The sequence below is a fragment of the Mesoplodon bidens genome (assembly GCF_964165515.1).
Source record: "Mesoplodon bidens genome assembly, chromosome: 10".
NCBI lineage: Eukaryota > Metazoa > Chordata > Mammalia > Artiodactyla > Ziphiidae > Mesoplodon > Mesoplodon bidens.
The window spans coordinates 66938206-66964533 of NC_138172.1; the positions used below are offsets into that span (position 1 = coordinate 66938206).

General features: G+C 40.5%; 1 protein-coding gene and 1 pseudogene across 3 annotated transcripts in view; both read right to left on the reverse strand.

The window, feature by feature from the left end:
• The window catches only part of ILRUN (inflammation and lipid regulator with UBA-like and NBR1-like domains), a 119436-nt gene that overhangs the window by 57261 nt on the left and 35847 nt on the right, over window positions 1–26328 (reverse strand). For both annotated transcript variants that reach the window (XM_081245342.1, XM_081245341.1), the window contains exons 2-3: window positions 22991–23145; window positions 16599–16796 (exon numbers count right to left, since the gene is read on the reverse strand). In XM_081245342.1, the coding sequence (XP_081101468.1) occupies window positions 16599–16796; window positions 22991–23145 (353 nt within the window). The remainder of the gene's footprint in view (window positions 1–16598; window positions 16797–22990; window positions 23146–26328) is intronic.
• Window positions 1456–2198, reverse strand: LOC308623234 (lysosomal-associated transmembrane protein 4B-like; annotated as a pseudogene). The gene has a single exon. The product of its transcript is annotated as a lysosomal-associated transmembrane protein 4B-like (transcript).

A 26328-nucleotide genomic window follows, 5' to 3' on the forward strand; every position in this document is an offset into this window, starting at 1 on the left:
AGAGTGGCATGGACGTATATACACCACTAAACGTAAAATAGATAGCTAGTGGGAAGCAGCTGTATAGCACAGGGAGATCAGCTCAGCGCTTTGTGACCACCTAGAGGGGTGGGATAGGGAGGGTGGGAGGGAGGGAGACGCAAGAGGGAAGAGATATGGGAACATATGTATAACTGATTCACTTTGCTATAAAGAAGAAACTAACACACCATTGTAAAGCAATTATACTCCAATAAAGATGTTAAAAAAAATCAAAGCAGTACAGGAAGTTTTATGTGTTTATGTTTTACTATGATAGGGATATACTCTCTACATAACGAAACACTTTTTAACTAGATTCTACCTAAGCTATAGCCCTTACCAATGCACACACACACATAAGAATTATATATATCTATTTTTTTCTTGGATGTGGGCAAATCTCACTTTAACTCCAAATGACTTCATTTACAGCACATTCAATAATGAACAAACAGGAGAGGTGTGACTTCTGAACATATGAATATATAAAAGTCCCTTGAAATTCAGGTAGTCAAGATAAGGGCATTTTACAAGGAAAGCATCCCGACCACGTCCGATTTTTCTGAAGACTGTTTTACACTCATTTTAAAAGATGATGAGACATACTCAGAAGTTCAAAGTAGTAGGATGTGCCTTGCAGGGAGAGAAGAAAACCTTTTTTCAGATTGTTGGGTAAATACATTTCAGCAATTCCACTTGACAAAGGCTGATGGATGTCCTCCCTGAGTCAGGCTAGGGCAGAACACTTAGTGAAAGGGGGCTCTGAGCAGGGATGGGAAACTGGGAGAAAGGGAGAACCTGATACCACACAGTACCAACCAGTTCCCCTCTAACACGCCACGCCGTGACCCCAGACATGGGTGTACAAGAGCAGCCACCGGGGTGGCAACTGACTGTCCTCACTGCCAGGAATCGACAAAGGGTTTCAATTTGGCCCATGGACAAAATCCTTGACCAGCAAACTCAAATTGTCACTGAATTTAAATCATAAAGGATCTAAGGAAATTCTTGTTTTATGTATATGTATATATGGACTCCTTACACGATTAACATTCCTCTTCTCCTAAGGTTTGTTCTACAAACTGGAATGGTCTAAGCATCATATAATTTTGATTTTATTTTACGTGTTCAAAAGAGAAAGGAGGGAACGGAGAGAAAAGTGTCATAAATTCTTCAACTCTGGGGCTCAGCACGTACAACAGCCTCCTCAGACAAAAGGTTCATCCGGATTGTTGGGTAGTTTCAATGCTGAGCGAAGACTAGGGGAGCCCACCGCACCCCCTACAGAAAGAATTCTACAGTTACTCTATCACGGTGCTCTAGCTAAAGTATAGATTTCAAACTACAGTTTCAACTTAACATCTAAAATTTTAAACTGTAGCATTTCAGCAACAAATAAGCTCAGAAGCTCATCTCAGAAGTACAATTAAAGACCTACTGCCCTGATGTATGAAAGTCAAGCTGTCACTCTCAGCTACACCCTACTTCCAGGCTTCGGCAGACACGTAAGGTGGTGGCGGCTCCTTGGCGGCACCATTCACAGTGGCATCATCATACGGGGGTGCACAGCACCGTAGTGTCATAGCTGGTAACAGAGGCCAGGACATCGGAGGAGTTCCTGCCGCTGATGAATCGGTAGCAGTTCCAAACACAGCTAATCAAGTAACCCTTAAAAGTAAAGATAATGCTGATAAACAGAATAATAGTAAAGACCAAACAAGGTAGGATTCACTGACATGATATCATCTTTGTAAGGAAAATCAGGAGGCAGCTGTCGTATGTATTCCTGGATGGAGTTTGGATAAACAAGCACCGTGACTGCAACCAAGGTGTTCAGGGCAAAATCAAAGATCTGGTAACAGAAGAAAGGGATGATCCAGGCCGCGTGTTGCTTGTATGCTCCATAAGTAGCCACTGCACAGATCAGGATCATGAGAAGAGAAACTGCAATAGCAATGCACATGCTGGCATCATCCATGAACTCAAAGTCACCTCCGAGTTCAAAACTTGAAAAGTGATACTGATCTGGATCAGCCAGGGCGCTCAACAGAAGCAGCAGTACCACGGCATTGATGATCAGGTACCAGACGCCAAGCAGGATGGTGCCGGTGCAGACATGGCAGCACAGGCAGAAGCTGTTGGAGTAGAACCGCGTCCAGGGGACCACTATCTTCATCGCTCAGGCCGCTGGCGCAGCAGCGCGAGAGCGCGCCCAAGTTTGCGGGAGCTTCAGCCGCATTGGTCCAAGCCCGCCGTGTGGCTGCTGCCGGCTCCTCAGCCACTCCTGCTCACGCTCCCAACCCCGCAAGCTGCCCGCCAGCCCTTGCTCCGCACCTCCCCCAAGAGCTCTGAGCAGTTGCCTCAAAGAATTATATTTTTTAAAAAGCAATTATGCCTAAATATTTACTTTTTAAATGGTCAGTGGTTTTACAATTTATTTTCTGTTTAACAATAAGTATATGGATGTTAATAAAGAATTAAATTTGGTTAAAAATTTTTAAGGAACTGTCGATCCTTAAATTCAGAATCCTTGGAACCTAATATTCCAGATCAAAGACATCTCCGTTATCAAAATGGCTCTGGCTACCATAAGAAAAAAGATGTTGCTTTGAAATTATATTTTTGCACTTCTACCAAACCCTTATATATTTGGTCTACTGAGAAATAATACAACTAATTATAAAGGAAACAGTGTTAGCACAAACAGTTCACATTAAAACTACTCACATTACAATTTCCAAGTAGTTAAAACATTTGATGCTTCGTACCTAGACATACAAATATTTTATTTACTACACTTTGAAGATCTATCACTGTTTCACCTGATCTCTTGATTTCCACACTTCATAGAGGTTCAGGACCACATGACTGCATTTTAGAGATTAATCTGAACAGTAGAGCCACTTCACACTGCCTGTGACTCCTGAGGAACTACCTGGACACAACCACCAAACAAATGACCACTTGGTGTCAGTACAACCAACTAGACTGTACAAACCTGCAGGCTTCCTTCTCTGAAGCCAAAATAGCCCATCGCCTTTTAAACTTAATGTACACCTTGTAATGTAAACATATTTAAGGATTTTGGACCTCATTTACATATTGAAATGTCCCTTCTAAAAACACTTCCCATACATATCACAATCAGCTTAGGATAGCATTTCTTTCACCAAAAAAGAAATCTGTTATTTTCAAGGGGTACTCCTATTTCTGATACTGGAGGAATGTAGAGATCAGAACTGAAACAGAGAGTATCGGTTTTCTTTTTTTAAAGAGATTAAGAATTTTTTTTAATTTTCATTTTACACAGCAGGTTCTTATTAGTTATCCATTTTATACATATCAGTGTATACATATCAATCCCAATCTCCGAATTCATCCCACCCCCACCACCACTTTCCCCCCCTTGGTGCCCATATGTTTGTTCTCTACATATGTGTCTCAATTTCTGCCCGGTAAACCGGTTCATCTGTACCATTTTTCTAGGTACCACATACATGCGTTAATATACGGTATTTGTTTTTCTGACTTCACTCTGTATGACAGTCTCTAGATTCATCCACATCTCTACAAATGACCCAAGTTCGTTCCCTTTTATGGCTAAGCAATACTCCATTGTATGTATGTACTATACCCTCTTTATCCATTTGTCTGTTGAGGGGCATTTAGGTTGGTTCCATTACCTGGCTATTGTAAACAGTGCTGCAATGAATATTGGGGTATATGTGTCTTTTTGAATTATGGTTTTCTCTGGGTATATGCCCAGTAGTGGGACTGCTGAGTCATATGGTAATTCTAGTTTTAGTTTTTTAAGAAACCTCCATACTGTTCTCCATAGTGGCTGTATCAATTTACATTCCCACCAACAGTGCGAGAGGGTTCCCTTTACTCCACTCCCTCTCCAGCATTTGTTGTTTGTAGATTTTCTGATGATGCCTATTCTAACTGGTGTGAGGTGATACTTCACTGCAGTTTTGATTTGCATTTCTCTAATAATTAGTGATGTTGAGCAGCTTTTCATGTGCTTCTTGGCTATCTATATGTCTTCTTGGAGAAATGTCTATTTAGGTCTTCTGCCCTTTTTAAAAATTAATTAATTAATTAATTAATTAATTCTTTATTTTGGGCTGTGTTGGGTCTTCGTTTCTGTGCGTGGGCTTTCTCTAGTTGCAGCAAGTGGGGGCCACTCTTCATTGCGGTGCACGGGCCTCTCACTGTCGCGGCCTCTCTTGTTGTGGAGCACAGGCTCCAGAAGTGCAGGCTCAGTAGTTGTGGCTCACGGGCCTAGTTGCTCCGGGGCATGTGGGATCTTCCCAGACCAGGGCTCAAACCCATGTCCCTGCATTGGCAGGCAGATTCTCAACCACTGCGCCACCAGGGAAGCCCTTCTGCCCATTTTTGGATTCGCTGGTTTGTTTTTTTAACATTGAGCTGCACGAGCTGTTTATATATTTTGGAGATTAATCCTTTGTCCATTGATTCGTTTGCAAATATTTTCTCCCATTCTCAGGGTTGTCTTTTCATCTTGTTTGTAGCTTCCTCTGCTTTGCAAATGCTTTTAAGTTTCATTAGGTTCCATTTGTTTATTTTTGTTTTTATTTCCATTAACCTAGAAGGTGGATCAAAAAAGATCTTGCTGTGATTTATGTCACAGAGTGTTTTTCCTATGTTTTCCTCTAAGAGTTTTATAGTGTCAGGTCTTACATTTAGGTCTCTAATCCATTTTGAGTTTACTTTTGTGTATGGTGTTAAGGAGTGTTCTAACTTCATTTTATATGTAGCTGTTCAGTTTCCCCAGCACCGCTTACTGAAGAGACTGTCTTTTCTCCATTGTATATCCTTGCCTCCTTTGTCATAGATTGCTTGACCATAGGTGTGTGGGTTTATCTCTGGGCTTTCTATCCTGTTCCATTAATCTATATTTCTGTGCCAGTACCATACTGTCTTGATTACTGTAGCTTTGTAGAACAGTCTGAAGTCAGGGAGTCTGATTCCTCCAGCTCCGTTTTTTCCCCTCAAGATTGCTTTGGCTATTCGGGGTCTTTTGTGTCTTCACACAAATTTTAAGATTTTTTTGTTCTAGTTCTGTAAAAAATGCCATTGGTAATTCGACAGGGATTGCATTGAATGTGTAGATTGCTTTGGGTAGTTTAGTCATTTTTACAACATTGATCCTTACAATCCAAGAACATGGTATATCTCTCCATCTGTTGGTATCATCTTTAATTTCTTTCATCAGGGTCTTATAGTTTTCTGCATACAGGTCTTCTGTCTCCTTAGGTAGGTTAATTCCTAGGTTTTTTTTTTTTTTTTTTTTCCGGTATGCGGGCCTCTCACTGTTGTGGCCTCTCCCGTTGCGGAGCACAGGCTTCGGACGCGCAGGCTCAGCAGCCATGGCTCACGGGCCCAGCCGCTCCGCGGCATGTGGGATCCTCCCGGACCGGGGCACGAACCCGTGCTCCCCGCATCGGCAGGTGGACTCTCAACCACTGCGCCACCGGGGAAGCCCAATTCCTAGGTATTTTATTCTTTTTGTTGCAATGGTAAATGAGAGTGTTTCCTTAATTTCTCTTTCAGATATTTCATCACTAGTGTATAGGAATGCAAGAGGTTTCTGTGCATTAATTTTGTATCCTGCTACTTTACCAAATTCATTGATTAGCTCTAGCAGTTTTCTGGTGGCATCTTTAGGATTCTCTATGTATAGTATCATGTCATCTGCAAACAGTGACAGTTTTACTTCTTCTTTTCCAATTTGTATTCCTTTTATTTCTTTTTCTTCTCTGATTGCCGAGGCTAGGACTTCGAAAAGTATGTTGAATAATAGCGGTAAGAGTGGACATCCTTGTCTCGTTCCTGATCTTAGAGGAAATGCTTTCAGTTTTTCACCATTGAGAATGATGTTCGCTGTGGGTTTGTCGTATATGGCCTTTATCATGTTGAGGTAGGTTCCCTCTATGCCCACTTTCTGGAGAGTTTTTATAATAAATGGATGTTGAACTTTGTCAAAAGCTTTTTCTGCATCTATTGAGATGATCATATGGTTTTTCTTCTTCAGTTTGTTAATATGGTGTATCACATTGATTGATTTGTGTATATTGAAGAATCCTTGCATCCCTGGGATAAATCCCACTTGATCATGGGGTATGATCCTTTTAATGTGTTGTTGGATTCTGTTTGCTAGTATTTTGTTGAGGATTTTTGCATCTATATTCATCAGTGATATTGGTCTGTAATTTTCTTTTTTTGTAGTATCTTTGTCTGGTTTTGGTATCAGGGTGATGGTGGCCTCATAGAATGAGTTTGGGAGTGTTCCTTCCTCTGCAACGTTTTGGAAGCGTTTGAGGAAGGATGGGTGTTAGCTCTCCTCTAAATATTTGACAGAATTCACCTGTGAAGCCATCTGGTCCTGGACTTTTGTTTGTTGGAAGATTTTTAATCACAGTTTTAATTTCATTACTTGTGACTGGTCTGTTCATATTTTCTATTTCTTCCTGGTTCAGTCTTGGAAGGTTATATCTTTCTAACAATTTGTCCATTTCTTCCAGGTTGTCCATTTTATTGCCATAGAGTTGTTGTAGTTGTCTCTTAGGATGCTTTGTATTTCTGTGGTGTCTGTTGTAACTTCTCCTTTTTCATTTCTAATTTTATTGATTTGAGTCCTCTCCCTCTTTTTCTTGATGAGTCTGGCTAATGGATTATCAACTTTATCTTCTCAAAGAACCAGCTTTGAGTTTTATTGATCTTTGCTACTGTTTTGTTTCTATTTCAGTTATTTCTGCTGTGATCTGTATGGTTTCTTTCCTTCTGCTAAGTTTGGGTTTTGTTTTTCTTTCTCTAGTTCCTTTAGGTGTAAGGTGAGATTGTTTGAGATTTTTCTTGTTTCTTCAGGTAGGCTTGTATTGCTATAAACTTCCCTCTTAGAACTGCTTTTGCTGCATCCCATAGGTTTTGGATTGTTGTGTTTTCATTGTCGTTTGTCTCTAGGTATTTTTTGATTTCCTCTTTGATTTCTTCAGTGATCTCTTGGGTATTTAGTAACTTACTGTTTAGCCTCCATGTGTTTGTGTTTTTTACATTTTTTCCCCTGTAACTGATTTCTAATCTCATAGCATTGTGGTCAGAAAACATGTTTGTTATGATTTCAATTTTCTTAAATTTACTGAGGCTTGATCTGTGACCCAAGATGTGATCTATCCTGGAGAATGTTCCATGCGCACTTGAGAAGAAAGTGTAATCTGCTGTTTTTGGATGGAATGTTCTATAAATATCAATTAAATCTATCTGGTCTACTGTGTCATTTAAAGCTTGTGTTTTCTTATTAATTTTCTGTTTGGATGATCTGTGCAATGGTGTATGTGAGATGTTAGTCTCCCACTATTATTGTGTTACGGTCCATTTCTTATTTTATAGCTGTTAGCAGTTGCCTTATGTATTGAGGTGCTCCTATGTTGGGTGCATATATAATTGTTATATCTTCTTCTTGGATTGATGCCTTGATCATTATGTAGTGTCCTTCCTTGTCTCTTGTAACATTCTTTATTTTAAAGTCTATTTTACCTGATATGAGTATTGCTACTCCAGCTTTCTTTTGATTTCCATTTGCATGGAACATCTTTTTCCATTCCCTCACTTTCAGTCTGTATGTGTCCCTAGGTCTGAAGTGGGTCTCTCGTAGACAGCACATATATGGGTCTTCTTTTTGTATCCATTCAGCGAGCCTGTGTCTTTTGGTTGGAGCATTAATCCATTCACGTTTAAGGTAATTATCGATATGTATGTTCCTATTCCCATTTTCTTAATTGTTTTGGGTTTGTTTTTGTAGGTCCTTTTCTTTTCTTGTGTTTCCCACTTAGAGAAGTTTCTTTAGCATTTGTTGTAGAACTGGTTTGGTGGTGGTGAATTCTCTTAGCTTTTGCTTGTCTGTAAGGCTTCTGACTTCTCCGTCAAATCTGAATGAGATCCTTGCCAGGTAGAGTAATCTTGGTTGTAGTTTCTTCCCTTTCATCACTTTAAATATGTCCTGCCACTCCCTTCTGGCTTGTAGAGTTTCTGCTAAGAAATCAGCTGTTTTCCTCATGGGAGTTCCCTTGTATGTTAGTCATTTTTCCCTTACTGCTTTCAATAATTTTTCTTTGTCTTTAATTTTTGCCAATTTGATTACTATGTGTCTTGGCATGATTCCCCTTGGGTTTATCCTGTATGGGACTTTCTGTGCTTCCTGGACTTGGGTGGCTATTTTCTTTCCCACGTTAGGGAAGTTTTCAACTATAATCTCTTCAAATATTTTCTCAGGTCTTTCTCTCTTCTCATTCTGGGACCCGTATAATGTGAATGTTGTTGCGTTTAATGTTGTCCCAGAGGTCTCTTAGGCTGTCTTCATTTCTTTTCATTCTTTTTTCTTTATTCTGTTCTGCAGCAGTGAATTCCACCATTTTGCCTTCCAGGTCATTTATCTGTTCTTCTGCCTCAGTTATTCTGCTATTGATTCCTACTAGTGTAGTTTTCATTTCAGTTATTGTATTGTTCATTTCTGTTTATTTGTTCTTTAATTCTTCTAGGTCGTTGCTAAACATTTCTTGCATCTTCTCGATCTTTGCCTCCATTCTTTTTCCAAGGTCCTGGATCATCTTCACTATCATTATTCTGAATTCTTTTTCTGGAAGGTTGCCTATCTCCACCTCATTTAGTTGTTTTTCTGGGGTTTTATCTTGTTACTTCATCTGGTACATAGCCCTCTGCCTTTTCATCTTGTCTATTTTTCTGTGAATGTGGTTTTTGTTCCACAGGCTGTTGCTAGATGATACACATGTCTAGGGGGCTAGAATGGCACCATGTTGGCTGACTGCTCCAGGAGCTCTAATCTGGCAAGAGCCTGCTTGCGGCTGATGCTGCTGGTGGTTTTCCTTCCTTCCTTCCTCCCTCCCTCCCTTCCTTTTTCAGAGAGTATCTTATTGAGGATCTTCTAGAAGCAAATGAAGCAGGTTTTTTGAGTGCAACATAAAAGAGAGACATTTAAAGGTGGGGTCAATAGGCAAAAGGGCAAAAGAGCTGGTAGAAATGCCAAGTAGAACAGCATCTAAACAGAAGACACCTGTGTAGAGTCTAGAGGACATCTATGAAACCAGAGCTTCTTTTACAACATCATCAGTTAAAACGTTGGAGAAGAATGAGGAGGAGCAGGGCTTCCCTGGTGGTGCAGTGGGTGAGAGTCCACCTGCCGATGCAGGGGACACGGGTTCGTGCCCCGGTCTGGGAAGATCCCACATGCCGCGGAGCGGCTAGGCCCGTGAGCCATGGCCGCTGAGCCTGCGCATCCGGAGCCTGTGCTCCCCTACAGGAGAGGCCACAACAGTGAGAGGCCCGCGTACCACAAAAAAAAAAAAAAAAGAATGAGGAGGAGCAGCCCCGCACTACCTGGTTAAGGTGGACATTCCATAGACTGGAGAAGCTGAAAGAAGAACTTACAAAGGTTTAAAGAAATAAACTGTGTGGTTTACATAGAGCACCCATTAAGTTTCCTAACCTGTGGGACTATATTATATATTATGATTTGGGAGCTTAATAAGGGAAGTTCCATTTCTAACCTCTGAGAAAACTAAATGAATATAAGTATTTAATCTACATGTGAATTGTCCCTAAGGAACCACGTGAAGCCATTTAACAAGAAGAGCTATTTCAAGTGGAAGAAACCCTCATCAGCATATGATAACCAGAGTATCACGTGACCTCAGTGCCTACTTCACAACTAGAACCCCTGTGCTTTAGAAGGATCCATCAAGCGCAGGGGTACAGCTCTCCTGTGGAACTTTGGGTTTTTTGGTGTGTTTTTTTTTGGTGGGTTTTATTTTGGCTGTGTGGTGCGGCATGTGGGACCTCAGTTCCCCAACCAGGGACTGAACCAGCACCCCTTGCATTTGGGAGCATGGAGTCTTAACCACTGGACCGCTAGGGAAGTCTGTCTCCTGTGGAACTCTGAAAGACGGTACTCTACTAGGAAGAGGGGAGGCATGTTTGTACCAAGGCTAAAATGGTGACAAGCACTCATGCTGCTTACTCCTTTCCAAGGGTCAAGTGCCCTACATGAACTGTATATCTCCTGGAAAGCAGGAATTCCTTGGGGAGCACCGATATTTACTCAATTACCTAAGAGTCACCTTGCCAATCTCAGCCTGACCCTCATTCCCACACACTCCAGAAATGGAGAAGACTTGTGGACCATATACCGCAGTCTCCCTAAACTCTGCCAAGTACCAACAACCTGGAGCCAAAGTTTCCCTGTGAACCCAATATAGTAGTGTCCAATGGCAAGGATCATAAAACTACTTTTGTTAATTTATAACTATAATTTATAGCTAATTTATAATTTATAACTTTCACTGAAACTTGACAAGTCATTATCTCTGATCTTCAGTTTCCCCACCCATAAAGTACAGCTAATACTTCCCTTATAATTTATATGAAAAAGCCCAGTTCAATGCCTGACATAAAGTAGGCACTAGATAACAGGTTGTTTTTATCTAAGAAGCAAAAGTCTGTAGAAAGAAGATAAAATAAAATGTTTGGGCTTGAAAATAACTCTGCCAAGAATCAAATACTTACTGGTACTCAACCAAGGGAGTTAGAAATGTGTGTGGTGGAAGAGGAGGGTTGGCTCTAAAGATGAACATGGTATTTAGTGAGAGGGCCATGGGTCTTATAAATATGCCCCACATAAAGAAGAACTGTCCACATAACATGCCAATAGCACACTCCTGTTGAAGAGACTGAAAGAGTACAACCAATCTAAAATGAGGGAAGGAGACCCACTTTGTAAATTATTAAATATGGCAAAAATTCCTTTTAGGAAGAGAAATGAGCTCAAACAACATAAGTATTATTATAAAACTAAGGAGAATGGATTCTTTCTAGAAAAGACCATTGAAGACTAAAGAAGAGACAACCCAACCAAAACCCAAAACAAACAAACAAACAAAACAAGCTTTGTTGTTAAAACAGAAAGATGAGGGACTTCCCTGGCAGTCCAGTGGTTAAGACGTCGCCTTCCAATGCAGGGGATGCAGGTTCAATCCCTGATCAGGGAGCTAAGATCCCATATGCCTCTCGGCCAAAAAACCAAGACATAAAACAGAAGCAATACTGTAACAGATTCAATAAAGACTTAAAAAAAAAAAGGTCCACATCAAAAAAAAAAACCTTTTAAAAAAAACCCCATAAAGATAAGGCATCAATGCCTACCACTACACTATACTCAATGCACTAGCAAGCTAAGAGTGACCAGAAAAACTGAAAGAGCCATTCATGCCAAGGTTAACATAGCAGCTTATTTTTTTCACATGTTCACAGCTGTGGTTTTATGTATATTATGTATATTTCACTTTCTGCCAGTCATTTAACAGTTCTGCTATCATGACATGTTTTATAATCAATATTAAACTGAATTCAATGGAATACGGTAGCTTGTAAATGGAATTAAATTCTTTATTAGAGTAGATGAAGGGTTTGCAAACTATATTCTACACAGCCCTGGAGGTCACCTCAGACAGAAAGCAGGTAAACACAGGCCAAGGAGGCTCCCAATTCAACAAAGCCAGTTTCAGTTTTATCTTTTCTCTTTTTTGGAGGAGGCATTCACATATACTTTTATCAAGAAAAGGGTTCCACTGATTAAGAAAAATGCTTGAAAACCATGGAATCAGATGAACTATTAAGATCCCTTGTAGGTATTAGATTTCAAAGTCCTGAAAAACAACTCACAGACTATATGACCAAGAAAGGCTTTGAAGTTTTTACTGCCTTCAGAGCTAGTATATTTATATTCTACCTACTTATAGAATTTGAGAGGGATGTTACAAGTATAAATTTTAATGTCACATATAGTGATAATTATTTTTAATTTAACACTAAAACACACACGCACAAAATAAGACTAGAGCTCTCAAGCATGGGAGAACACTATGAAGCAGTATCTTCACATCAAAGAAATTTTTTTTAAAGTCATGTATGTTGTCTTCCTCCTCCTTTAAAAACACTGACATGCATTTAAAAATTTGAGTAGCCACTCTGCACTCTGCACTTGGCTCAGCTTTTTCAAGAGTTACAAAGATAAATGAGACATGTATCACCTTAAGTTTTAAAAGCAATATTAGACATTCATCAAATTAACTGGGCAGAAAGAGGTAAAGTGCCAAAGAGAGGCAAAGGAGAGGGAAAGAGATTATGAAATGGAGCTCAGCAATGGGAGAAACTATTTCCAACTTTGCAAGTAAGAAGATTCTCAGGAGAGGTGGCCTGAGAAGAGGGGAGAAATAATCTCTGCATTCTGATAGATGATTGTTACATGATGTTGATGCTTTATTCAACAAATAGTTCGCTGTCTAGTAGGAGAAAAGGATAAGTAAACAAACACCTAAAACACAATGTGTTAACTATAATAACAAGCATGTGCATAAGTGAAAGGGAAGTAGGTATTTCCTTGGGGTAGAGGGGAGAGTAAGAAGTGGGGAGGAGGGAAGGAGGAAAGGTGACTTCACCAGGGTGCTGAGGATGAGCAGGGGTTTGTTGTAAAGAAAAAGGTATTTCAGGCAATGGGAACAACATGAGCAAGGGCATGAAGAAGTGAAATCATGTGGTGTCTTTGGGGACTGGCTGTGGGGAGTAAAGAGGTGACTAAGGATGAAAGTGAAAATGAGGCCAGACCAGATCATGAGCAGCTTTTTTTTTTTTTTTTTTTTTTGCAGTACGCAGGCCTCTCACTGTTGTGGCCTCTCCTGTTGCTGACCACAGGGACCAGACGCGCAGGCTCAGTGGCCATGGCTCACGGGTCCAGCCGCTCCACGGCATGTGGGATCCTCCCAGACCAGGGCACGAACCCATGTCCCGTGCATCGGCAGGTGGACTCTCAACCACTGCGCCACCAGGGAAGCCCCATGAGGAGCTTTAAGCCCTGTGCCAAGGAGTTTGGCTCCATTACAGGAGGCACAAAGGTTTTTGGCAAAGAATGATGTTACAAAGGATAACACTAACATTCTAATTTTTTTAGTCAGCGAAATGCTTCAAGTTTCCACTGGCTGCAAAAACATATATGAGAAAATTAATTCCAGGACTCCTTGAAATAACTCCAAAGGTCCCACTGGCCACGAGTCCAGTTAAGAGCTCCCTGAGGACAGGAACTCTTTTTTATTTATTTTTCTCTGGATCTCTAGGACATAGGATATAGAGAAAAGAATAGGAATTGGTCTGTGATTAAGGATGATAAGACAGAACAAAAGATGACTCTACCTTCTGGCCTGATCATCTCAGTGGGATGACAATTACAAGAATATAAGTTTTGCCTAGGAGATACTAAAATTCAAAACTCTACAGAATATCCAGGAGTTCTGTCCACGAGCACTTAAATACAGGTTTGAAACTCCAAAAAGTCTGCACCACAAATATGACTTCGAGTACCACCATGTATGCCGTACTGATGACAGATGAAGCCAGGTGGGTGGATGAGGTCACAGAGCATGAACAGGGCCCAGTTCACAATCTAGGACAGGCATACCTTGGAGATATAGCTGCTTCGGTTCCAGATCAATTGCAATACAGTGAATACTGCCATGAGTCACACGAATTTTTTGGTTTCCCAGTGCATTATGTTTACTGTACACTGTACTAAGTGTGCAATAGCATTATGTCTAAGAAAACGATGTACATATCTTAATTTAAAAATCCTTTATTGGCAAAACCCACTAACCATCATCTGAGCCTTTAGCAAGTTGTAATCTTTTTTTGCTGGTGGAAGTTCTTGCCTCCATGTTGATGGCTACAGACTGATCAGCTTGGGAGTTGCAGAAGGCTGGGGCAGCTTAAAGTAAGAGAACAATGAAGTTTGCTGCATTGACTGACTCTTCCTTTTACGAGCAATTTCTCTGTAGCATGCAATGCTGTTTGATAGCATTTTTCCCACAGTAGAACTTCTTTCAAAATTGGGAGTCAGACCTTTCAAACCCTGCCATTGCTTTATCAACTAAGTTTATGTAATATTCTAAGTCCTTTGTTGTTATTTCAACAATCTTCACAGCATCTTCACCAGGAGTAGATACCATCTCAAGGAGCCACTTTCTTTGCTGGTCGTAAAAAGTTAACTCCTCATCGGTTAAAGTTTTATCCTGAGATTGCAGCCATTCAGTCACATCTTCAGGCTCCGCTTCTAGTCCTCCCGCTACATCCACCACATCTGCAGTTACTTCCTCCGCTGGAGTCTCGAACCCCTCCAAAGTCATCCACGAGGGTTGCAGTCAGCTTCTTCCAAACTCCTCTTAATGCTGGTATTTTGACCTCCTCCCATGAATCACAAATGTTCTTCATGGCATCTAGAGTGGTGAATCCTTTCCAGAAGGACTTACTTTGCCCAGATGCATCAGAGGATTCACTATAGCCTCACAAAATGTATTTCTTAAAGAACAAGACTTGAAAGTAGAAATGACTCTTTGATCTATGGCTACAGAACGGATGTTGTGTTGGCAGACATGAAAATCTCTTTGTATATCTCCATCAGAGCTCTTGGGTGACCGGGAGCACCGTCGATGAGTAGTAACATTTTGAAAGGAATCTTTTTTTCTGAGCAGTAAGTCTCAGCAGTGGGCTTGAAATGGTCAGTGAACCATGTTGCAAACAGATGTACAGTCATCCAGGCTTTGTTGTTTCATTTACAGAGCACAGGCAGAGCAGATTGAGCATAATTTTTAAGGGCCCTAGAGTTTTCAGAATGGTAAATGATCACTGGCTTCAACGTAAAGCCACCAGCTGCATTAGCCCCTAACAAGAAAGCCTGTCCTTTGAAGCCGGGCACTGACTTCTCCTCCTTAGCTATGAAAGTCCTAGATGGCATCTTCTCCCCATATAAGGCTGTCTTGTCTACATTGAAAATCTCTTGTTTAGTGTAGCCCACCTTCATGAATTATCTTAGCTGGATCTTCTGGATAACTTGCTGCAGCTTCTACATCAGCACTTGCTCCTTCACCTTGCACTTTTATGTTATGGAGAGGGCTTCTTTCCTTAAACTGCGAGAACCAACCTCTGCTAGCTTTAAACTTTTCTTCTGCAGCTTCTTCACCTCTCTCAGCCTTCACAGAGTTGAAGAGAGTCAGGGCCTTGCTCCGGATTAGGCTTTGGCTTAAGGGAATGTTGTGGCTGATTTGATCTTCTATCCAGACCACTCAAACTTTCTCCATATCAGCAATAAGGCTGTTTCACTTATCTTATGATTCGTGTGTTCATTGGAGTAGCACTTTTCATTTCCTTGAAGAACTTTTCCTTTGCTTTCACAACTTAGCTGTTTGGTACAAGCAACCTAGCTTCTGGCCTATCTTGTTTTTTGACATGTCTTTCTCACTAAGCTTAATCATTTCTAGTTTTTAAAGTGAGAGATGTGTGACTCTTCCTTTCACTTGAACACTTAGAGGCCACTGTAGGGTTACCAACCGACCTAATTTCAATACTGTTGTGTCTCGGGGAATAGGGAGGTCCAAGGAGAGGAAACGAGACGGAGGAATGGCTAATTGGTGGAATGGTCAGAACACACACATTTACCAATTAAGTTCACAGTCTTACGTGGGCACTGTTCGTGGCACCCCAAAACAATTACAATAGAAACATCATAGATTGCTGATCACAGGTCACCATAAAAAATATAATAATAATGAAAAAGTCTGAAATATTGTGAGAATTACCAAAATGTGACACAGCAAATGCTGTTGGAAAAACGGTGCCAGCAGACCTGCTCAATGAAAGGTTGTCACGAATCTTCAATTTGTAAAAAACAAAATTATCTGTAAAGCACAATAAAGTGAACATCAATAAATCAAGGTATGTCTGTAGTCCCAGGGCAAAAATGAGACTAGACAAAGAACATTCAGAGAAGAAACAAGAGAGGTACCATGTGAGTCTAAGAAGGTATACACTTCAAAAAACATTTAGAGTTTGGTGCCAAATGATACAGGGTCAGTTAGTATGAAGACTGGAAAGTGGCTACTGGATTTGGAAACTCGGTAGTTGCTGATAAACATCACTGGAGTGGGTAAAGGACTGACTGGTTTGAAAAATAAAAGTAAATGGGAAGAAGAGACAATGAGTGTAAATCACTCTGTCCAAAAAGTATGGCAGTAAAAAGAAGGAGTGAGAGGTACTAGCATCTTGACAGGTCATCAGGTGGAGAGAAGTATGCACATTTTGTGCATTATCTTTTTTTATATAACTTCTGTCTAGAGACTGGGAGAACAAGGACTGCCTTCAGTATTCTTACAGCACCTACTAGATTATATAATAAAAATAGCAGCACTACTAAATCATTGTTTAGAATGCAATATATATCTCATTACACTTCACTAAACTTTAACTAAATTCCTAGTATAAAAGGAGACCACTAGACTGAACCAATTAGTCATTAAATTCAAGTCATTTACCCGCATGGGGTCGCTGTTTAGAAGGGAGCACACCCTGCTACATAATTTGACAAGCTCTGTGAGCAACTGGGGATGCTGTAAGATGTTACCTTAATTCCTTCACCCTGGGCTGCACAGGGACATACTCACCTCCATAGTAGAGTCCTGTAGCAGTGCACATCCGCCACTGTCCCTGATACATTCCTGCTCTGCTGGGGCTGCACATCTGGACGCTGACATCTGCAATCTCTTGGGGCTCTAGCGATCTCACCATCACCATGTTCACATGTCCAAATTGGTCTCCCCCGACATATTTAAGACAAACCCCTGGAGGCCAGGCCTCTGCCCCTGAGTTCAAGCAAAAGAAAAAAATGTTAGGCAATCAATGGTCCTATGCTGAGTGCAGTTCATTACAAAACTGTAGAAGAGGTCTCTTTGTCTCTCACACATATGTAAACATCCACATATTTTTGAGCTATATAACACCTCACTGGTCAGAAAGAATCAGAGTCAGCAACCTCTGACCAGCAGTCTATCCCTAAGAGAAAGCACACACAGCAAAAGCAAGGCAGTTCCTCAAGAAAATGTGTTTTGGGTGATGCAGGGAAGGCCACACATCACACTGAATCTGTAGAACCTAAGAATGATGTTGGAAAAGAGCCATGGAAATGAAGCTCAGGCCCACATCTTTGGAAGACTGCTTTCTCTACTAAGAACACGTGCCCATTTGCACTTGACCTTTTAAACTGACATTCAAAGTAAAAATATGTCTGACTGTCCCCAGTTTTTCCATCGAGGAAAGAGGATGAAACTTTCCATTGAGGAAAGAGGAATCGTTTCTGTATAATTTTCATTTTAGAACTGCTTTTTCCCTGATGTATGACTTTTCTTCTGGAGTCCCTAACAATGAAAAGATTGAGGGTCAAAAGACTGAAAATAAGACAAAGGAGTCAAGTGAAAGTTTCATTTTCAGGTTCAAACAGTAGTGGGGAAAATATGAACAGTGGGCCCTGATAACAGTACAATGACCCGTTGTCTCAGGGGTGATGACACCAGCAAGAGGTGCTTGTAGAAAGAATAGGAATGGCAAGACAGAGAAATGGCTTTGGCAGGAATGTCTTTCCCTCCTTTGGAAGTGGCAACAGTCTTATTTGGTTCCCACTCCTCTACACCTATTTTCACGTAAACTAACTCAAATGAGAAATCAATATATTGACTTCTGACCAGTCATAGGTAGCCACACAGTGACTAGATGTGATCTTTCCTGTGAAGTCTCTCCAACAGACTCCTTTTTACTATATACAGAAAGCTCTATATATCTTTTTATTGAGATACATACATTCATTATAAAAGCAAATCACCATAAAAAGCTGGACATGGAAGGACTTTCAGCATGCTTGAAACTCATCTCCTAACAGCACTCTAGGATTCCTCAGTACCTTGTTCGTGAAGTGCCAGGCCGGTTTTGATATACTTGATGGTTTACTACTGAAAAAGAGAACTGGAGAGAAAAGCAACCAATGCTCTACTGCTGAGATCTCAGCCCCATAATGAATGGCACCTGCTGTGGCTCTTGGATTTTTAGGGGTAGCAGATGGAGGAGTGGTCGCCATGTCTGTCAGACCCTCTTTAAAAAAAGTTCTGCCAGCAAAGTGCCCTCTTAAGTTAACACTATAAAGGGCAACTGCTGCTGTGGAAAAGGTTGTGGATGATACACTGGCAATACATGAAAATTCTTTTTTTTTCATTTCTGCAGTCTGTGGCCTGGCAAAAGCATATTTGTCTTAGTCAAGAATAGTAGCAGTTGACGTGAAGTACCTTGGAAAATGTCAGTCTCTTCAAAGACCAAGATCCAAGAGGAAAATTAAACTACTATTATAGGGCTGAATTCACAATTATTCTTTAAAAGACACACATACACATGCACACACACACACAGACACACACATCTATAACAAAACAATGTTTATATGAAAATCCAAGAATGTGTCTGTTTTCGAACTTTAAAGAAAACAAGGGAAACCAAGACTGTCTGGGTGTGGAAAATACTTGGCTGTCCTAGGCAGACAAGCACAAGCAGCTGAGACAGTTGGATCTCTCATCTGTGCAAAAGAGGGAGTACTGCTGTATTCCCAGGATACTGAGTTAGTTGGTAAAATGTTAAATGATTAACAATTATGAGGCTATGGTCCTGATCTTTTTAGTACGTCAGACCCTATTGATGTGGTACTTGGAGAGCCTCTTGAAAAAACTAGAAGAGTTATACACCATCAACTCTAAAGTGTTAATCTGCTATAAAATGAAGAACCAATCATCTGCCTTCTGAGAGTTACCAACAGTTTATTATGACATATAGTTCTTACAGCCCCCAACTGTCAGGTCAGGGAGTTCTGAAAAGGTCACTGATACTGGCTCTTGATACAGAAGGAAGGGAAATACTGATGAGCTACTTGGCCTACCAGGCTAAGCATACCGGAAAAATCTGGATTTGAGAAGTATAACACAATAGCACTTCAAATTAAGTCTGTTACAACTGGCTTAATGTGGGGGGGGGTAGACATATATAAGAAAAGAAAGACTAATCTGTGTTTTATGACTTTCCAAGTTAAGTATTGCAAGCACACATATGACTAAGGCTGTGATTCTCCAGTTATCATGGAATATAATTTTATTAAAAAACATAAAAAGTCAAAACAAAACAAGAAACCTGTCATGTGGCAATTCTGAGATGATAGAGAGCATGGCAAAAACAAAATAAAAGTCCATCAGTTCCAGAAAGCCTGAGACTTACTAGGTATAAGTGATTATAGAAATAGTTTGGAGACAAGGAACATCAAAAGAGCAAGACAGAAGACAAACCTCAGTGAAGACCCCCTCCCTCTTTTTTTAACCCCTGTAGCTTTAGAGACTGCATTTCAAATTAAGCTACATGCAAACAGGGACCTTCACTGATCTTGTTGCCATTTTCTTCCTGTACCTGATAGAGTGACTGGAACTTAAGAAACTTAACTATTTTAAGGAGTCAAAAGAAAAATGGAGGGAACAGTTGTTCTTTCTCAAGTTTCTTTTTTTCCCTCAACTGTTGTTTCATATTCACTTCTATGTAGTTTAGAAAATAAAGAAGACTCTGAAGTCACACTCTCATATAACAATCATAACTACTTCATTAACGTCAGAGAAACACCAGAGTTATAATATGCTTAGTTTAACACTCACCACAGCTGGACAGCAGAGCATGGCTGTAATAACTGAGAAGCTGTAAGTGCTGGTAAAGAGAATTGTCTCCTTTCATCTTCAGAGGGACAGTTTCAAATTTTCATTTTAAACTCCAACTGTAAAGTTTCCTGGTCATGTTTCCCAAACTTCTAAAACTTACACAGTACCAAAAGTTTGGATCCTGGGATTCTGCATCTATGTCATTAAATGCCTCACTTCAGTTTTTCTATGATCTGAATATCAGGACTTAAACAATATTAGGTGTTTAATTTTAAACAATGTGTGACATTTATCTTCTTTGGGGAAGGTGCTGGGACAGCTATATGCAGTTCCTATCAATCTCATCTGTTGTAAATTTGAATTCCTGGTATGCCTGAAACATGACAGTAGAGAAGCACCGTGAAAAATTATTTATGAAACTCTTTCAGTGAGCACTTATCTCTTAGGGAAGGTTATGAATGAGAGTAAGAGAGCCTGAGGAGAAACAGCTAAGCCCTACCCTACTTCTTTTTTTTTTGGCCACGCCATGCGGCATGCAGGATCTTAGTTCCCCAACCAGGGATTGAACCCGTGCCCCCTGCATTGGGAGCGCAGAGCCTTAACCACTGGACTGCCAGGGAAGTCCCAGCCTACCCTACTTCTTTGTGTTACCACTCTATTTCCAGAAAAAACCCAGGCCAGATTAGGATGACGCCAAAGAACCAGTGCCTGTGCATGCTTTCCTTATCTCTCTCTTTAATAACATATACCTGTCACTTAATTATGTGAGGCCAGTTTCTTCTTAATCAAATGGAAAGCGTTTAGTTTACAGACACAAAACTATTTTACAACTGATGGAATGATTTCCAGAAGAATAAAAAACCCACCTGTTCCAAGTACCTTGAAAGGTAAAATCTCTAGCAACTGTTGCCCAGTTTTTCAAGAGGTGTACAGGAACAAAAATGTCCTTTTACAGGAAGAAAGGCTGCAGACCCAGAGACTGTTTTAAACTGGAGTTACTACGCAAAAGCAGGAGGAAAAAGAGCTAGCCCCACTAAAACAAATTTTCTCCAAGTCAAGGTGAAAGGCAGGCTCTTTGGGGTTCTGATTTGACATTCTCGCCATTTTATATCAAACCCTTACAATCTCCCATTAACCCAAGGAACTGTCTAGTGAGTGGGTAGATATTTCAAGAGGCTTTCTGAAATATAAAATGGTTATTTTGCAGCAAGATGGTATTTAAAACATTTCAACAGTACTCTAACAACTTTCAATATTTAAAAACACTATAAAGAACCCATGGAAAGCCAGACCATTTCCAGTGTTTTCACCATTAAGTAAACAAGGTCTTGGATTAATTCTTTTAAATAAACAAAACTTTTAATAAGCTATACTTTCTAAACAAACGTTACTCATTTTAAAAATTCATGGCTAGGTTTCAGAAGCATTTTTGACCAGTAACACAGATTTTAGTAATTCACATAAGGAATATGATGAATAAAAGCTGACCTAAAGAGATTGTTTTAATATCTTTAAAAGCAGACAACACTAAGAAAGGTGAGAAAGAAATTAGACAACGTAAAGATAATCAAACTTGGAACAAGAATTTCAAGAAAAATAGAAAAATGGCTGTTTTCCTGTATTACTATGTGCCTCTCAAACTAACAATGCACCACACTGTTATAACCAAAAGAGAAAAGAAGCTAATGAAACTTTACAAAGCCACTGATGTCCCCAGTCATCTACAACACTGGGTCAATCCAGATTATGTGCTTTTGCTCAGTGACACACCAAACCTTCATCCAAGGTAAAGTTACTTCCAAATTAGCCAGAAAAACTAAGAATAATAATTTGGTCCATCAATTATTATATAAAAGGCTAGCTTGGCCAGTCTCTCCCCATCATAAAAGAACTGAAGTATAAAGAACTGAAAAGTAAACAGGGTCCAATAAAAGGTCACTTTCATAGGTTTGAGTCCCCAGAGTTTTATATCATTTCACATCAGATTACCTTACTAGACACGGTTCCCCGACACCAACAAACTTTTAGCTAAATATTCCTTTTGTCTAGTTTTCCATCTCTTAGAATTTCTTTTGTAAATCCTCATTAATAAGGAAGTTAAAACATCCTCACCTAGTCAGCATAAATTGTTACTGGATGAGACAAGAAATACTAAACTCACTAAAATTTAAAAAGTCATTAGAAAAGAATTTAACAAGTAAAAGGTGATAATAAACAGTTACTAGATACATATTCAGATACTATTTTCAAAGAACTACGGTCAACTTATGTTAAGTCAGCAGTATATCAAAACAATGTTTTTTGGGCTTCCCTGGTGGCGCAGTGGTTGAGAGTCCGCCTGCCAATGCAGGGGACACGGGTTCGTGCCCCGGTCTGGGAGGATCCCACATGCTGCGGAGCGGCTGGGCCCGTGAGCCATGGCCGCTGAGCCTGCGCGTCCGGAGCCTGTGCTCCGCAATGGGAGAGGCCACAACAGTGAGAGGCCCACATACTGAAAAAAAAAAAAAAAAAACAAACAAAAACAAACAAAAAAAAACAATGTTTTTTAAAAAAAGCAATTTCTCAATCTTTCCATCTTTTCTATTCTGAGCAAATCCCTACACTTCTTACCCAATTTTTCAAAGTGATATTAACATCTCAAATAGATAGCTCAATGAAAATTTCAGATACAATCATCCTTGTCGTTGCAAAGAAATGAGCTTTCAAAAGAGCAGATGCTCACAACTCTACCTTGTTCCATTCAAGGATGCACCTCCTCTAGCTTGCTGGAAATAACTGCAAGATTAATTAGAGCAGAAATAAAATGATGGAGTAGAACTGTACAGGTGGAGACAATACCACCACCACACACAGGCCTAGTTCCTGGTATCAAAAGAATATTGAGGGGGGTTTCCCTGGTGGCGCAGTGGTTGAGAGTCCGCTTGCCGATGTAAGGAACAAGGGTTTGTGCCCCGGTCCGGGAAGATCCCACATGCCGCACAGCGGCTGGGCCCGTGAGCCATGGCCGCTGAGCCTGTGCATCCGGAGCCTGTGCTCTGCAACAGGAGAGGCCACAACAGTGAGAGGCCCAAGTACCACAGAAAAAAAAAAAAAAAAAAGAATATTGAATTGTGTTTAAATGTCATCAAGACCTAAATTCTTCCTAATCTAGGGAGTATTTTATTGGTGTTTGGGTCATCATACCAGTACAAGAAAATTCTACATCATGTATAAGGAAAAGCTCAGAGTTACACAATCACATAATTTAAGCTAAAACACTTCCTTATTTCTTTTAACTACTAAGAAAAAGAAAACTGGGCAAGGAAGATTGCTTTTTATACATTTACCAGAATTTTGGATTCGCCATGTTTTTATAAATTGAGTATCAGGAGGTATCGACTCCCCTTCTCCTATGGTGACATCTTCAACAAAGGACATAGAGGGCACACTGATGTTTGGGCTCTCAAAGTCATAATAGGCGCCAATTGCTGCTTGTAGGTTCCTACAAATAAAGAGAAAAGGCAAAAGACTTCAGTCCTCTCCAGAGCATATTATCCTAATTGTCAAACAAAAGGAACCTATAGAACCCATATATAGACAGTATATAGATGGCTCCTGGTATGTTAATCTTCAGAGTCATTGATTCTGGCTGAGGAACAACAGGAAAAACGCCAGGACCAAAAACTTGTGCATCACTTTCTTCCCAAGGTACCCACATAGCAAGTAACAAACATCATTAGCACCATCAGCAACAATGTGAGGAAATCCCCCTCTTACCCACAAGGACAGCAAGTATGAGTAAGGAAGTCAATTAAAAGAGAGCTCCTCTGCATCTGTGACTAAAATCCAAAGAAGCTCCATTAAAAAAAAAAAAACCTAATTATTTATTTTTTTTAAAAAGCAATACATGCACATGATTCAAAGTTTCATACAATGAAAAATACCCATCTTTTCTCTTCCTTCCTACACACACACACACATACACACACACGGGTAATCATTTATTCATATTACTTTCTTAAATACTCTTCCAGAACTTCCTTATGCACATACAAGCAAATGATATACATTCTTATTTCCCCCCTTCTTACACAACTGGTAACATATTACACACTGCCCTTTGCTTTATTCCCTTAACACTGTATCATGAAGACATTTCTAAGTCAGTACACAATGAATATCCTCATTGTTTTTTACGGCTGTATCCACTGTATAGATATATCATTATTTAGGTAACCAATCCACTTTTGAGTTTGCTTCCAATCTTTAATTCTTCCATATATAAGCTTAAGCACACATAGTTTAACATACAAGTGCATCTGTAGGATAAAGTCCTACAAGTGATACCGTTGGGTCAAAGGGCATATATTTGTGGCTCTAATCAATATATCTAAACGTCCCTCAATAAAAAAGTTACATACTTAATGAATGCTCCCACCAAGAAAGTATGAGAGTGTCTATTTCCCCACTTGCTCATCAACAGTGTTTCTCCAACATTTTGGAATTTTGTCGATCTGATAGGTAAAAAATAAGATCTTGGTGAGGTCTTAACACCATTTTGTAAATAGTGGTGTTCTTTATTTTGTTTTTTAAGATTTATTTATTTATTTATTTTTGGCGCATCAGGTCTTAGTTGCAGTACACAGGATCTTCGCTGAGGCACGTGGGATCTTTCGCTGTGGCGCGTGGGCTCTTTGTTGTGGTGCGCTGGCTTCTCTCTAGTTGTGGCATGTGGGTTTTCTCTTCTCTAGTTGTGGTGCGCAGGCTCCAGGGCACATGGGCTCTGTAGTTGTGGTGCGCGGGTTCCAGAGCATGTGGGCCCTAGTTGAGGCGTGCAAGTGCCGTAGTTGTGGCGCACGGGCTTAGTTGCCCCGCAGCATGTCGGATCTTAGCTCCCTGATCAGGGATCGAAGCCACGTCCCCTGCATTGTAAAGTTAATTCTTTACCACTGGACCACCAGGGAAGTCCCTGGTGTTCTTTTCAATTACTTATAAACCCCCTTAAGTCAGAAGGAACTACCAAGCACACAAACCAGAGTCCCTAACTGAACAGAATCACACGACTGACAGCTTGGTTCTTCAGTGCCAGAGACCAAAGGCCGCTAAGGGGTTTAAGTTAGCTGTGTTCATTAAAGATCAAAGAAATTGTCGGTAATTACATTAACCATTTCTCTTATGGTCTTCCTCAAACTAGTGACATCATCCCCAGTCCCCACAGAATAACAACATAAATAGCATTTTTCTAAACATAACCCAACCATAAGCCAATGGATCCAGTGGGTTGTTTTTAATTATGTATAAACATAGCACGACATAAGCTCTGACAGTACACAACTGTTCAACAGACATGCTATTAACAGCAAATACTTTTCTGCTGGGGGCCTGCCTGCTCTTCCAGGTGTTTGCAGCTGCCAGAAAGGAAGGCTATATTTAGAGCAGCTACCTCAGGTCAAGCCTCATGCAATGGCGGCCTGCAGTATTAGTGAGTCATGACTGGAATTACACCACCACCAACTGCTGGCCCGTCATGTGTGTGCTAGATAAAATTTACTTTACATGGAGCAGAGCTGGGCCAGGGTCCAAACTGTGCCTGTTTACTTGACCATTCAATAGGAAGGCTTAGACTTCAGTTTTTCCGGCAACTTCCTTATCTAGCTGACACTGATCTCAAGTGAAGAATATGTGACTGGTCGAACTTGGGGATGCCCAGACCCTACCACCCGCAAGCAGACTTAGGAGTACATCTCAAATCAGCCTTACACTTAGGGATCAGAGATAAAACAAGGGAGAGAGAAATAAGCCTAGGTTGCATTTTGTTCTTCTGAAACTTTTTATAAAAACCAAGTGGCCACTTTTTTATAAAGATAATTTTTCTGCCAAAGGTCTCAGGCAAACAGCCTGAATTGTCTTCTGTTCACTTGGCTGTAAAATATGCTTGGGAGGGAAGAGACTATTTGTGCACTCAGGACAATTGCCAATGCTCATCCTCAGCCTGTGTCATATTTCGCCACTTGGCTCTGCCTGATATCAAACAGGACTTCGAGACCAGCACAGGAGAAACAGTAGCAAGTGGAAAAGTCCAGCTACCCTACTTAGGCAGATCCATCCCCCTCCCAAATCTCCTTTCACACATTCCAACTCATCCCACAGCGAAGCCAACAAAACTGCTTACTTGTACCTGTATTATACAGAAAATTCAACCAGAGAAAGATTAAGGAATACTTTTAAAGCCCAAAGTGAAACTGAAAGTAGTGAGCTGGACTCCTGGCAGCAAGAAGAAGTGAAGGATGACAAAGCACAATCATTTCCCAAGTACAAGGCGGAGAGAAGACATTACCCCGGTGGTGCTCTAACCCACCAGGCAGGTACACAGCCCCTCAGCACTTGGACCATTTAGATCACTGCCTCCCAGGGCCAAGGAACCGCAGGAAGAGACTAAACAGCTCCTATTCAGTGTGAGAACAGGCAGACATGATAGCATGTATTCCTGTTCCAAACAACATACCCAACTATTATTAGCCAATAAAAAACTCTACATGAAACAGAGCTGGCTGAGGAGATGGGAAAGGGAGGACATTGACTCAGTATTCAGCCCAGCCTGGAAGTTTAAACTTCCACGTTCCTTCAGTGTTTTTGCTCAAGAAAAGTTTTTACTCTGATTTTAAATAGTTAAAAGTGCCCTAAA